The following is a 14998-nucleotide window of genomic DNA, read 5'->3' as shown; positions in this document are numbered from 1 at the left end:
TACTTTCTGACGAATTGCAGACTCCTGGGCATGGAACACATCTTGGTGACCTCAGCTCCAAACTTGCCTTAAGCCACATGTAAATAGCATTAGCACTGAAAGCAAGCAGAACATGGCTGAACCGTGTGAGCGTGTTTCCAATGATTGGTCCTGCTGTCTGTGCCTTCAAGGAGAATCGCCAACATGAAAACAGAGCAAGAGCAAATTTGGTTTAAATAGGCTGTGAGTCCATAAAAAGAACCATAAGGAGGTGTGTGCCCAATGGTCCAGACATCCTGGTCCTGGGAGTGTAACTGTCTTTCTCGGTTTCCCCAGAAGCCTTGTGAGCCCCCAGCTGCACTGAGCTTCAGTTGCCCACAATGGTAATGGACTTGGTAATATACTCTTAGTGCCTTTTTCCCTCCCCTGTCTCACTTTCCCTTGTACATGCTGGCATTTCCTGGGTTCACTTCCAAAATAAACTACTTTCACTTGAATCCTTATCTCAGAGTCTGTTTTGGGGCAACTTAGGTATATTCCTAGAATTGGGATGACGGACCACAGGGCACAAACATCTTTAGGATTCTTGCTATGAACTCAGTGCCCTATTTAAACCAAATTAATTATTTCTCTTCCTCATGTTGCTGATTCCACTGAAGACTCAGACTGCTGATCGAATCCTGGGAAACATGTTCATACAGTTTGCTTTTCTTATGGTTTCAAATGTATGCTTGGAGACCATGCCAGAGCAACTGATTAATGACCTCAGTCACTAGAATGGCAAGCAGTATTCTTTTGATTTTTTAAACTCTTATGTAGGTGAGCCCTATAAGTTTGTTCACCTTTGCTTAGCTGGTTGCTTCTACAGGGTAGCTCTCAAGCTGGATCTTGAAGGATCAGCCACGCAGAGGGAGTGGAGGTAGGGATTAAGGGAGAACTAGTGGAAAGGGTATCTCAGGGAGGGGTCCCAGAATGCCAAAGCCTTATTTCTTCTCAGTACCCCAGTACCAACCTAAACTAAAAGTATGCCACGTAATTCCCCACTGGGGAGCCGGCCATGCCTGGTCACACCTCCACCCTTTTGCACGTGCCATTTCCTCTACCAAGAGTGCCTTCCCTTGTACACCTGCTTATATACACTTATATCTTTTTTCAAGAACACCTTATGTACAAACCTTCCCTCTGAAGGCTTCCCGGGGTCTACAGGAGTTAATTACCTCATCTTCTGTGCCCTCATAGAAGTTTAAGGTACTTCCATTTTAAAACCCATTGCTGCTGAGTTGATTCCTACTCCTAGCAACCCTATAGGATAGAGTAGAACTGCCCCACAGGGTTTACAATGAGTAGCTGGTAGATTCGAACTGCTGAACTTTTGCTTAGCAGCTGAGCTCTTGACCACTGTGCCACTAGGGCTCCACTTCCATTTTAGCATTGTTTAAAAATGTTGGCAATCTTAAAAAATAAAAATAAAAAAGAGCAAGATAGAGTAAGAGAGAAACTACCAGAACTTGGCTATTTTTAAAAAATAATCCATTTGTAGCTTTTTCCGTTACTATTTAAAAAATCATTTTGTTTAATTAATATGCAGCAAAATGAAGCCAAATGCCATTCCCTCATCCATTTGTTTGTTCATTTATTCATCCATCAATAAATATTTGTTGAGCACCTTTTATGTGCCAGACACAGTGCTGAACTCTGGATTTTAAACAAGAGAGTAACAATCAGGTTCAAATCTTAGCCAGGTCACCTACTGGCAGAAGGAAAGGTGGATTGGAGCGGGGGACTGGAGGCAGGGAGAACTGTGAGGAGGCTGCTGCCAAGAGGTCAAAAAGAGTGAGGGCAGTGGTTGGGGGCTGGAGAAGAAAACAATCTAAAAGATTATTTATGAGGTAAAAATTTCAGGATTATAGTCCAGATGATAACTCAATATTTTTTTCATTGTGGTAAAAATATGCATAACAAAACATATACCAACTCAACAATTTCTACACCTACAATTCAGTGACATTGATTACATTCTTCAAGTTGTGCAACCATTCTTTCTATCCCTTTCCAAATCATTCTACCACCATCAACATGAACTCAACGCTCCCTAAGCAAAACCTCCCCTTTCCTCCTTCCTTTCCGCCCCTGGTAACCACTAATAACCTTTGGTTTCTACATATTTGCCTATCTCATAGAACTGAGACCATACAGCATTTGTCCTTTTCCAACTGACTTATTTCATTCAGCATAATATTTTCAAGGTTCATCCATTTGTGGCACGGACAGTTATTTTTTAAACTGAATTTTTGTCAAGCATCACTGATTGGGCCTAAAGTACATATTGGAAAATTGAACTATTCCACCTCAGGCATTATAAGGTACTTCTTTTTCCTTCTGAATTTCAATCCTATCAATTCTACCTCCTAAGTGTGGAACGTTATTATTATATAAGTTATTGTACTTATATTGAAATTATTATTTACATTTCTGACTCCCTTATTAGACTTTGAGCTTATTGAGGTCAGGATCTATGATTTCTCATTTTTCTGTCTCTAATAGATAACGTGGTTTAGATAAATTAGATAAATTTGTTTTTAATAGATAACATGACACTAACGCATGTAGCTCAGTAGAACTTTGTGGAATAAATGAGTCCTAGGGCCATTTTTTTTTTTTTTTTTAGGGCCATGGTGGTAACCCTGGAAGTGTAGTGGTTAAGACCTACGGTTGCTAACCAAGAGGTTGGCAGTTCAAATCCACCATGTGCTCCTTGGAAACCCCATGGAGCAGTTCTACTCTGTCCTATATGGCCCTGGTGGCGCAGAGCTTAAGCGTTGGCTGCTAACCAAAAGTTTGGTAGTTCAAATCCACCAGGTGCTCCTTGGAAACCCTATGGGGCAGTTCTACTCTGTCCTATAGGTTCACTATGAGTTGGGATCGACTTGATGGCAACAGGCTTGGTTTTTGTTTTTGGTTGTTAAAAGTTCTGGTGGCTTAGTGGTTAAAGTGCTCAGCTGCTAACTGAAAGGTCTGTGGTTCAAACCCACCAGTTGCTCCTAGGGAGAAAGATGTGGCAGTCTACTTCCAAAAAGATTACAGCCATGGAAACCCTATGTGTGGCTCTCCTCCATCCTATAGGGTGGCTATGAGTTGGAATCGACTCTATAGCAATGCATTTGGTTTTTGGTTTATTAAACATTAATGGCATAATTTATGATCTTTTGCTTAGTGGGGAAGCCTTCACTCACTTTCCCACCACTCCATAGATCTTCCTGGACCAGGTCTGTACAGAGCACATTTTCACTTCCTGAGGTTCAGCACCAATGCTGTTCTCTCTCAGGGAGGCAGCTGCCACCTCTCCTCTGTGGGGACTTTGCCTGTAACCTTGAACCCTGCTATCACAACTTTAACGTTATCTACTCAGCTTATCAGGCTGGCTAATTAGAGGCATCGTTTAGAGGCTAACTTAATTGGAAAACTATGCAGTAATTTAGATATGATAACTTATCTTCGAAAGGAAAATATTAACTTATTTTAGGCCATAAGTTTGTAATAGGAGCTACAGAATTGCAAAATAAGACTATTGTCTTTTATAGCACAAACAAGTGTTTCTGAATTCAGCTTTTATTCCTTAACCTAATGACTGTTCATAGGTTCAACCCATCCCATGAAAAACGTGGCTTCAGGGAAGGGTAGCCTCCTGTCCCCACTCCAGCTCTGAAATCACCAAGGTAAAAGGATCCCACATTCAGATCTTTCACCTTTGCCACTTACTGTGTGATCTCTGGCCCCGGGACACAACCTCACCAAGCTTCAGCTGCTTCAGTGGTACAATGGGGAAAATCATAGCATCTGCCTCCCAGTGTTTGTGCCAGGATTAGAAGATATAATTTGTGCAAAATACAGAGCAGGGGCACAGGATAATATGAAATCCTTCCTTCTCTAACCCCAATGTTTATGTTCTTCCTCCATCTCAAAGGGAGGAGAGGAAGCCTTCGTGCTTTCTTTGTGAGAATCTTGGACTCTCCAAAGGGCAGACTGTGTGATTCTGTCCCAGGCCTTCCACCCTATAGACGTGAATCCTCTGCTGTGTCTCTGCGCTGCTACCCAAGACAGCATTGTCAACTTGTGTAAACATATGTGCAACTTGGGAGGAGGCCTCAGGAGCTGCTCAACTCAGCACAGGGAAAGGCCCTGTCAGTAAACATCTTCATGGAATGCCAGCCCTCTTCTCACTGCTAACCAAAAGGTTGGTGGTTCGAGTCTATCCAGAGGTGCCTCAGAAGAAAGACCTGGCAATCTACTTCCAAAAAATCAGCTATGAGAACCCTATGGAGCACAGTTCTACTCTGACACACGTGGGGTCATTATAAGTTGGAGTTGCCTCAACAGCAACTAGTTTAATAATTTTTATTATCTCTTCCTATATCCCTGGCAAAGCCATCCCAGCCTCCTCACTGTTCCCTGATTAGACTGGTCCAGCTCCATGACATTGTTCCTCCTACCTGGGAAGGCCCCCCCATCTTTGCCCACCCAAATACTCCCCCCCCGACTCAGCTGTGCGTCCACTCCTCCAGGAAGCCCTCTTTCCTAACCTAGCTTGAGCATCTCTCTATCCACTGAATTCTTGTGACTTTTTTGTATGTGTGCCTCTTACAGAGCAGCTGTGATAGGCGATCAGTTATCACTTACTGTGAATGTGTCTTCATTCCACGGCCAGGTTGGAAGAAACTTGACAGCCAAGACTAGGTCATTTCTTTCCAAGGACCAGTCAGATCTTTATGCATGGCCACCACTCGAAACAATTCATATTTTTGATTATCATGTTGGCTGATCTTTTCCAGGAAAGGAACATGCTGAGCTCCTACTATAGTCTAAGCATCATGACAGACCTGAATACAGAGCTTACATTGTTTAATTTAAACTTTGCAGTCACCCTGTGAAGCAGGTACTGTAATTCCTATCTTAGAGATCAGAAAACGGGATCTAAAATTTAAGTAACTGGCTCGATGCCTCTCAGCTTGCAACTGCAAGAGCTGAGGCTCAAATCCATATGGGCCTTTTAGGGTAGCTGGTCTCCGACGGCACTGGGTTTGGGGTCTCCAAAGATGGCCGCCAGGGGACCACATGGGCCAGACCCACAGGCACTTGTGTAGCCGCCTCCCCACTGAATCTTGGCTGGCCCTGTGACTTGCGTCAACCAACAGAATGCTGTGAAAGTGAAACTATGTCAGTATGGGTTTAGCCTTTAAGGAGACTGGCAGCTTCTGCTTCCTGTCTCTTGGGATGCTCAGTTCTGGTAGTGCTGAGCCACCTTTTAAGAAGTCTGGCTACGTGCTGCAGAGATCCTACGAAGAGGCTCAAGGGGAGTTCCTGAGGTTAAGGGGCTGGGGGTGGGGGGCACACAGGCCCAGGGCCAGCCCTTTCAGCATCCCAGTCAAGTGCCCTCTGTCTTGCAACCACATGAAGGCTCTCAAGCACGAACAGAAGAACTGCCTAGCTGAGCCCTATGGACCCACAGAATGGTGAGAGAGAATAAAAACGGTTGCCGTTTTAAGCCACTGAATTTTGAGGTGGCTTGTTATACAGCAATAAATAACCAAAACTCTCATATAAGATGTGCTCCTTTCCTCTATGTTACTGTTGCCCCTGCTCTCTTATGCACTGGGTGGTGCCGAGTCCCATTTTAAGGCAGTGAAGGATTATTCCCCAACCAGCAGCTCCGAAAAGGGGAGGCATTACGGCGTGGTGGGGAAGAACATGCACTGGCCGACCAGCTATGCAACTTGATCAAATTACTTCACATCTCAGAGGCTCTAAAAACAAGATTGCTAGTGACTCCCTTGCAGGGAAGTGTAGGGATTAAATGAAAGGCTGCTGGTAAAACAGGTCATGTTTTCACTTATATAATTTGATTCTAATCCTCCCCATAAGCCCTGTGACACAGATATTACCATTACCATTTTGCAGATGTGTAAAGTGAGGTTCAAAAAGTCCCTGGGTGGCACAAACAGTTTGTGCTCCACTACTAATCTAAAGGTTGGCAATCTGAACCCACTGAGCAGTGCCTCAGAAGAAGGGCCTGGCGATCTGCTTCTGTAAAGATTATAGCCAAGAAAACCCTATTGAGCAGTTCTATTCTATAACACATGGAGTCACCGTGAGTCAGAATCGACTCGATGGCAGCAAGTTTGGAAAGTGAGGTTCAAAGAAGTCATGTGGCAATAGTCGCAGAGTTATTAAATCATGGGGCTGAGACCCAAATCAGGTCCTTTGATCTCTAAGCCCTGAGCTGTACCACAGCTGCCAACCCAAGTGGTATAATTTTGTCCTGAGCCCTTAGTTTATGCCAGAAATGCTAATTTAGTCCTCACAAGGATTTAGGGATAAATAACCCTGATATGGGTATACATGTTTAGACCAAACAGCAAAATACGCTGGCAAATTATTAAGGGATTTAATGAAAATGTGGGTCAAAGGGAAGTGCCTTATAAGGAACAAGGGAGAAGGGCTAATCACACTGATTGACTACTGCTTGGGGCCAGGCACTATGCTAGACCCTTGATTTACAAGAGACTTGAAACCCTGAGAACATTATACCCCCATTGTACAGTTAAGGAAATAGAGGCTCAAAGGGGACAAGTAACATACCTTAGACACAGAGAAAATGGAGGAGCTGGGATTGAGTCTAGTGTTGACTCCACCATGTGGCATCTTTCCCCTGAACCAGGGCCTCTCAACACCTGCTGTACACATTAGAATAATATAGAGACATTTTAAAAGTACTGATGCCTGGGCACTGGTACTTTGAAACTCCCATCATGGACTGAATTATGTCCTTCAAAGATATATGTCAACTTGACTAGGCCATGATTCCCCGTATTGTGTGGTTGTCCCGCGTTTTGTGACCTGATTATCCTCCATTTTCTGATGTCTGATAAATCCTAGCCTCTATGCTTGTGGTTACAGTCCCATTTGAGAGTGAGCTGTCCTTTATGTTAATGAGGCAGAATTGGGTCACGTTAAGGAGGATTAAGCTATACTTGTTATGTCAATGAGGTAGGATTAGGTTGAGACATATCTTCAGTCACCGCCACTCACTGCCCTGAAAGAGATAAAAGCAGAAAGAAGCGAGCAGAGAGAGGGATGGCCTACCACCAAGAAAAAGAGCCAGGTGCATAGTGAGTCCCTTGGACCCGGGGTTCCTGCACTGAGAAGCTCCTAGACCAGGGGAAGATCGATGACAAGGGCCTTCCCCAGAGCCAACACAGAGAAAGCCTTACTCTGGAGCTGGTGCCTTGAATTCGGACTTCTAGCCTCCTAAACTGTGAGAGAATAAATTTCTGTTTGTTAAAGCCATGCACTTGTGGTATTTCTGTTATAGCAGCACTCAGTAACTAAGATAACTGCCAACCAGGTGATTCGAATGTACAGCCATGGAGGGAGCACAGCTCTGAACCACAGCTGCCCTAGGGAATGAACAGCTCTGAGACATTGGAACATGATCTCGGGCCAGATCTGAAAATAACTATATTCAGCGAGGTTGTGTAGAGACCAGCACCACACCCTTTTCTTATTCTGCCCATAGATGGAATGGCTGGGTTTTTCTTCAAACAAGACATCACTAATTCATCACCCAAAGGTCACAGCAACTGGAATATGGATTTTAGGCAACAGCATTACATACCAGGTGCACAAATACAGGAAAAACCTAAGATCAAATTCAGGCATCACATCTCCCTCTTGATACGCTGGGAAGTTTACTTTTTACTATTCCTCATAGTACCTGAGAAAAGTTTTTGGTTCACTGTATTATTTTTTAAATGGATACATGAAACTTTTTTTTTTTTTTTAACACAGTGCATCTTTATTCCTTATTTTCCTCTGGGGTGCTGGGGTGCCACATTTGGCACATAGTCACCCAGGGACTGGCCATCAGCAAGGGGGGCCAGACATCAGCAAGACGGGCCGGTCATCAGCAAGATGGACTGGTTGTCAGCAAGGTGGGAGTCCCTCACTGGGCTAGGGCAGCTGGGCTGGGCCCCACAGGTCCTCTTTGTGGAGGATGGAATGGGAGAGCACAGAGCTAGGACTGGGCACCATTAAGGCTCCAAGAGTCAGCCCAATGGAGGCCAGGAGGACCTTGGTTGACAGGGGAGTCCAGTTGCTCACACTGACTGCAGAGTAGCTACCAGGCTGCCCCTGGCAACCCCACCCCTACTGGCGATGGCCACTGAGGACACCATCTTGGCCCCTATGGAAGAGGCCGTGATTCTGGCCCCAGTGAAGCCCACGGAGCTGAGCACTGCGGGCATAGATCCCACAGCCACGGCTCCTCTGGCAACAGCTGCAGCAGTCTTGGCTGCTGAGGGAAGGCCAGCCAGGGCGGCCCCAGAGGCCACTCTGGCCTCTTTGGCCATGGCCACTGCTGACATCATGCTGGGGGTCAGGCTGGAAGCCATGGCACAGAGGCTGGACCTTTTCTGATCATAGCTGTGGCAGCCCCAAGAAGCAGATTTCCCAAGACACATGAAACAGTTTATAGTTCCTCCTCCAAAAGTGAAAACAATGAATTAAGTTGCTCTTATGATTTTTTTTTTTTTTTTTTGGAGCCCTGGTGGCACAGTGGTGCAGTAGTTAAGAGCTACCAAAGGGTCCATCAGCCACTCCTTGGAAACCCCACTGGGACAGTTCTACCCTGTTCTGTAGGGTCACTATGAGTCAGGATCAACTCAACGGCAATGGGTTTAGGGTTTTTATGATTTTTTAGCAGGGAAGGTCAGGGGCTTTTAATGAAAACAAAACATCTTTCCCATCTCAGCCTAAGGAATGGCCATGATGTACAGCAGGAATTCATGGGATTGACGTGCTCTGGGTTTCCCTAATGCCGTGCGACTTTGAAGGCACCCTGACCTCTCTTCTTTTGGTCATAAACCATCTCCAACTCTTGGGTTGGACCACGTCAGGCAGCATAATCAAGCAGAAAGCGTTGAGTTATCTCCACGACTCCACCAACCTAAAACCTAGCAAGAAACTAGCTTTTCTTGGTTGAGTCGAAAGTGAAATTGAAGAGGGAGAGCTTGGGACACAATCAGAGAGTATTAAAGATTAGCTCTGCACCAGGGCTGGGGAATTGACCTTTGACCAAACAGTTTATAAATACGCCACTGCAGCTTCCCTGAGTGTGGAAGGGATACCAGGCCCTCAGAGAGAGAAAAATCAGAGCCGGCCAAGAGCAAAGAAAGCAAAGGGAGCAGCAGAGGCCACCAGGAAGGAAAGGGAGGTAAGGGAAGAAGCGGCAGAGGAAGCAGAAGAGTGAGAGAAGGAGCCGGGGCAGTTTCTTTGACGCTGCAGAGATCTGTTCACTGTGACTATTATCCTGCTTGATGCGTGGGCCATGAATGTAATATTTGGCAGAAATAAGAAAGAGCAGGAGGAGCCCGTGAGGGCCCAAGTGACAGGTGAGCATTTGCTACTTTTGTATAAAAGATTGAGTCTTTCTTATGTGGTCATAGGTACGCTGTTTTTTCTGATTGTGAAAGTAATACTTACTGTAAATTTTTTTTGGGTAAACAGTACATAGAAAAAAATGCCCCGTAACCCAGATACATTCTCTGTGAAAATCTAGGTGTACTAATATATGTTATAACTTACCATGCACGAAGACAGAGTCATCCTCACTATTTCCAGAAGAAAAGTTCCAGGAATGCTCCAACTGGGGTGTGTGTGTGTATATATATATGCATATATACACATATATATGTGTGTATATAGGAGCCCTGTTGGAGAACACAGTTGCTAACCAAAAGGTTGGTGGTTCGAACCCACCCAGCGGCTCCATGGAAAAAGACCTGGTGATGTGCTTCTGTAAAGACTACAGACAAGGAAACCCTTTGGGGCAGTTCTGTTCCAACACATGGGATCACTATCTGTTGGAATCAACTCAATGGCACCCAACGAAAACTATATATATATATTAAAAATATGTAAATATACTGTATAATTAATATATCTCTATTATATTTATATATAAAAATATATAATACATATTTAAAATAGGATTATGCTGCAAAATGTTGCCTATTCCAAATGCATGGTATATTTGTGCAAACATATGTATCCTGAATTCAAAACGGAAAGAGAAGTGTGCCTGAGGTCCCATTCACACACACCCACACGCACACTTGGAGGGCATTGCCGGCTCCAAAGTGATTTTCTTTCCAGTGCCCATGGGTGGGATTTCAGCATGTGAGTACCTGCAAAGTCAGTAAAACAGGCCCAGAGTGGGATTCTCTTCAGGAACAATCCTTTAGGGAGCTTGGTATCTTGTTTTCTTCATCTGATATTTCTCCTTCTCTTTGGGGGTGCCACTTTCCTGGTACTGTCTTCTTTAGACTCTAAAGGCAGTGGCTGAGTCTGAACCCTCAGGCACCCAGTGTCTTAGTGGCACTTGCTCAGTGTTCTGAGAATGGCTAATGGGTCAGCTCAGGCTGCAGCAATGGCACCTGGATGTTTCATCTTCTGGTCGACGGGCTGGATGTTTTCACAAGAAAAGGGCAACAGTGAGTGTTCTTTGGAAGAAAAGGCAGATAGTAGTTTTTCAAATGAAGAATTGCCTTCTATTTTTTTTTTTCTGATTACAAAGGCAATGTACATTTTTGTACATTTGTAATCATAAAAATATATGTATATGTATATGTATATGTATATGTATAAAAAAAAAATATGTATATGTATATGTATATGTATATGTATATGTATATGTATATGTATATGTATATGTATATGTATATGTATATGTATATGTATATGTATATGTATATGTATATGTATATGTATATGTATATGTATATGTATATGTATATGTATATGTATATAAATATTTGCCACGGAGTTGATTCCCAATCATGGTGATCCCAAGTGCGTCAGAGTAGAACTGCATTCTATAGGGTTTTCGGGGATTGATTTTTCAGAAGTAGGTCACCAGACCTTTCTTCTGTGGTGCTGCTGAGTGGACTCAAACCTCCAACCTTTTGTTAGCAGCCAAGCACATTGACTATGTGCACCACCAAGGGATGTATATATAAACTTAGGAAGTGCAAATGAGAACATAGAAATAAATAAAAATTAGCTGTGTTCCTGTCTCTTAAGCACTATAAATATTGGGTCTATTTCCTTTGAGTTTTTTAGCGATAGAATAGATAGAGATTGTGAGGATGGTGCAGGACCAGGCAGTGTTTCGTTCTGTTGTACGTAGGGTTATTATGAGTCAGAACCAAATTGACTGCACCTAACAACAGCAAGAGAATAGATAGGTAGATTTACTGTGTATATATGTAATTTTTTTTCAAAAAGCAAATGCATTTACTATTAACTTTTAATTTAAAAAAGGGATCATATGATACCATTTTATCCTATGAAATATGCCTTGAACATTTTGACATGCCATTATACATTGTTTAATCCCGTTTAATGGCTGCATGGAAATCCTTGGAAATTTTAGAAAACAAGAATCATAGAACTTGGGAGGCTGAATGGACCCCAAAGTCCATCTAGATTAGTGGTTTTTATCGTATGACCCCCAGACCTACAGCATCAGCATCACGTGGGAGCTTGTTAGAAACACAAATTCTTGGGCCCCACTCCACCCACCCTGAATGAGACCCCCTGGAGTAACTAAAAAAAAAAAAAGCCTGGCAGATCAGTGTTTTCACCCTCTGGGTGATTTCGAGTTTGACAACCACTGCTCTAGACTGAGGCTCCCCACTTGACAGATGTGAAACTATGTGACCTTAATTCCATGGCCATTTCTTCTAGCTTTTTGGTTTGGACTTGTAAACTGGAAACTAAGCATTCTTTCTCTCAACAGGCAAGATTCCAACATGGCTGCAGGGAACCCTGCTCCGGAATGGGCCTGGGATGCACACGGTGGGGGAGACCAAGTACAACCACTGGTTCGATGGCCTGGCCTTGCTTCACAGCTTCACAATTAGAGACAGTAAGAGCACTGTATGAAACTTCCTGTTGCTGCTGTAACAAGTTACTACAAACTTAGTAGCTTAAAACAACATAAATGTATTCTCTTATAGTTCTGAGGTCAGAAGTCTAACACAGGTTGGCAGAGCTGTATTTCTTTGGAAGAGAATCCATTTCCTTATTTTTTCTAGCTTCTAGAGGCCACTACATTCCTTGGCTCATGGCCCCATCTTCATCTTCAAAGCTCGCAACATAAAAAACAAACAAAAAAACCCCACAAAACTCATTGTTGCCATCAATTCCAACTCATAGTGACCCTATAGGACAGTGTAGAACAGCCCCAGAGTTTCCAAGGAGCACCTGGTGGATTCAAACTGCTGACCCTTTGGTTAGCAGCTGTAGTAGTTAACCACTGCACTACCACGATTTCCTGCTGGCACCATAGTATCTTCCCATCTCTCTTCTGTCTGCCTCTGTCATCATCTCCCCTTCTCTGATTCTGACTCTCCTGCCTCTCCCTTATAAGGATCCTTGTGATTACATTAGGCCCACCTGGATAATCCAGGCTAATCTCTCACCTCAAAACCCTTAATTTAGCCACGTCTGCACACTCCCTTTTGTCAGGTAAGCTGGTGTATTCTCGTGTTCCCGGGCTTAGGACGTGGACGTTGTTGGAGGGACGTTATTTAGCCTATCACCAGCACAAGCCTTCCTAGAAAGGTGGTCAGGGTTCTTTGGCAAGGTGGCAAATTCATCTTGTAAAATGAATGAAGGAGACAGGATGGAGAAGTGGAAGCTGAGTGAAGGGTGTATAGGAACTGTCTTATCTGTAAGTCCAAAATTATTTTGAAATAAGTTTTTTAAAAGTAGGCATCGAGATTAGTGAACCCAAGCCTTCCTCAGCAAATGATTATTGATAATTTTCTCATGAGAGGCAAAGTTGTGATGTGTGTCCTTTGAGAATTTGAACGTATGAATTTCAAGAGCCAGAGTCACTGTGGTTTGAAGCAAATGAGCTCTCGAGAACTTTGCCTTTCCAAAGCTGGTGTTTTTCAATTGTGGTAGGTCCAAAGTAGCCTTTTGGAAAGCTTGCTTTTTTTTCTTTTTTTCCAGATAAATGCCTTCCCTCCACCCCTCTAAAAGATATCCAACTTGACCCAGTTCTAGGAGATCCCAGACAGTAGCACGTCTGTTTACTTGGGTCCCTACTGAAGGAATGTGGCTAATTGGGCTGCCCCGCTCAGGGTGGTAGGGAATGTGCCGTGCTCCCCCTTTAATCTCAACCTCAAAGTCAAGCATTCCTCCTTGAGCAATTCCAGAGACATAGTTTCCCGTGGCCCCCCGGGAGCTCCATGCTCTGTGGCTGCTTGTTCATAGGAAGTAGGCTGCCTGTTTACAGCCCAGCCTGGGTTGAGTGTTTACATTTCAAATGAACAGAATTGAGCATTTCAGGCAAAGTGCTCACAGGGCCGAAAGGACCTTAGTCAGTGCCTAGTGGGTGGTGTCCTTCAGAACATAACCAGCAAAGGACAGGCTGGCACGTGGGAGACCAGGATGGCCCTATGATGGGTGTCCCCATGGCCTTGAAGTCCACTGGGAGAGCCTTCCCAATGCCAGGATTTTTTAGACAATCCAGGATTATAGTAGCCGTCACTATGAGTTGGAATCGACTCAGCGGCAACAGTTCTAGTTTTGAGCTTTCACCTATCAGGGGTATGCTATGTGCCAGAAAAAGGGCTAAACACCTTCCATCATCTCACTTAAAACTCCCAACCCTGTGAAGGGTGGAATATGTGACTCCCAATTTCCAGATGAGGAAACTGAGGTGCAGTGAGATTGGGAGACTTACCCAAGGCCACACTGTTTAGAAAGCATGGATTCTGACTAGCCCGAGACAAAAGCTTCGATCACCGTTACCTACAGAATCTCAGTATTGTATGTAGCTTTTATCGAGCCATTACTATGTGCTGTGCACTTTTGTTGGTGGTGGTGCTTGTTGCCATTGAGTCAGTTTTGACTCATGGTGACTTTACGTATAATCGTTAGGAAACGTTGCCAGGTCCTGCGCCATCTTCGTGATCATTAGGATCTTTGAGTCCATTGTTGTGGCCACTGTGTCAGTCCATCTCACTGTATCCAGTTTACAAGACTTAAATGTCACAGCAACTCTGTAAGAAAGTATTATGATCCTCATGTCACAGGAGAGAGGACTGAGGCTTTCCCCTGACCCAAGAACAAGACCATGGCTGGTAGACAATCCGTGAAGACAATCTATGAATACTTAAAGCAAGGATTCATATCCACAAGCAGCCTTTAATCTCCTGAGGGGTAGGGACCTTGCTTGTTCTGCTCACTGTTATACCCACACTTCCTGGTCCATCATCAAAAAATCTAAAACAAATCCACAGTCTTCCAGTCGATTCCGACTCACAGCGACCCCATAGGACAGGGTAGAACTGCCACACAGGGTTTCCAAGGAGCGTCTGGTAGATTTGAACTGCCAGCCTTTTGGTTAGCAGCTGTAGCACTTAACCACTACACTACCAGGGTTTCCAGTCCATCACAGTGTTTAATAAATACTTGTTGAATGCATGAACCCAAGGCCTGGTTAACCCCAAGGGGTGGGTATACTTGGCCTGACCATACACTGTATGTGGACTTGGTGGTTAGGTTGCCCCCTGGTGGTAGTAGATGTCAAATGTTACTCCCAAAACCAAACCAAACCCACTGCCATGGAATTGAGTCCAACTCATAGCAACCCTATAGGACAGAGCAGAATTGCCGGCATACAGTTTCCAAAGCTGTAAATCTTTACGGAAGCAGACTGCCACATCTTTCTTCCTCGGAGCAGGTGGTGGGTTTGAACAGCAGACCTTTTCATTAGCAGCCGAATGTTTTAACCACTGTGCCACCAGGGTTCTTTAATCTTACACCAGTGGGCTGCAGTTGCCAACTAGGGTGTGAAGGTAGGGCTTGGAGGGGGGCCTGGAGAAATCCAGCCCAAGCATGTGGCCTTCTGGACTGTTGTTCCAAATCTGGACTTCACCTAGAGAGACAC

General features: G+C 44.2%; 1 protein-coding gene across 1 annotated transcript in view; it reads left to right on the top strand.

Annotated features, from left to right (window-relative positions):
* The first annotated feature begins 9248 nt into the window (after positions 1 to 9248).
* The window catches only part of BCO1 (beta-carotene oxygenase 1), a 64587-nt gene continuing 58837 nt past the window's right edge, over positions 9249 to 14998 (top strand). Inside the window, exons 1-2 of the mRNA XM_064273495.1 lie at positions 9249 to 9425; positions 11834 to 11962. Coding sequence (XP_064129565.1) covers positions 9362 to 9425; positions 11834 to 11962 — 193 coding nt within the window. The 5' untranslated portion in view covers positions 9249 to 9361. The remainder of the gene's footprint in view (positions 9426 to 11833; positions 11963 to 14998) is intronic.

The sequence above is a fragment of the Loxodonta africana genome, chromosome 21 (genome assembly GCF_030014295.1).
Source record: "Loxodonta africana isolate mLoxAfr1 chromosome 21, mLoxAfr1.hap2, whole genome shotgun sequence".
In the NCBI taxonomy this organism is placed as follows: domain Eukaryota; kingdom Metazoa; phylum Chordata; class Mammalia; order Proboscidea; family Elephantidae; genus Loxodonta; species Loxodonta africana.
This window is presented reverse-complemented; position numbering and strand designations above follow the sequence as displayed.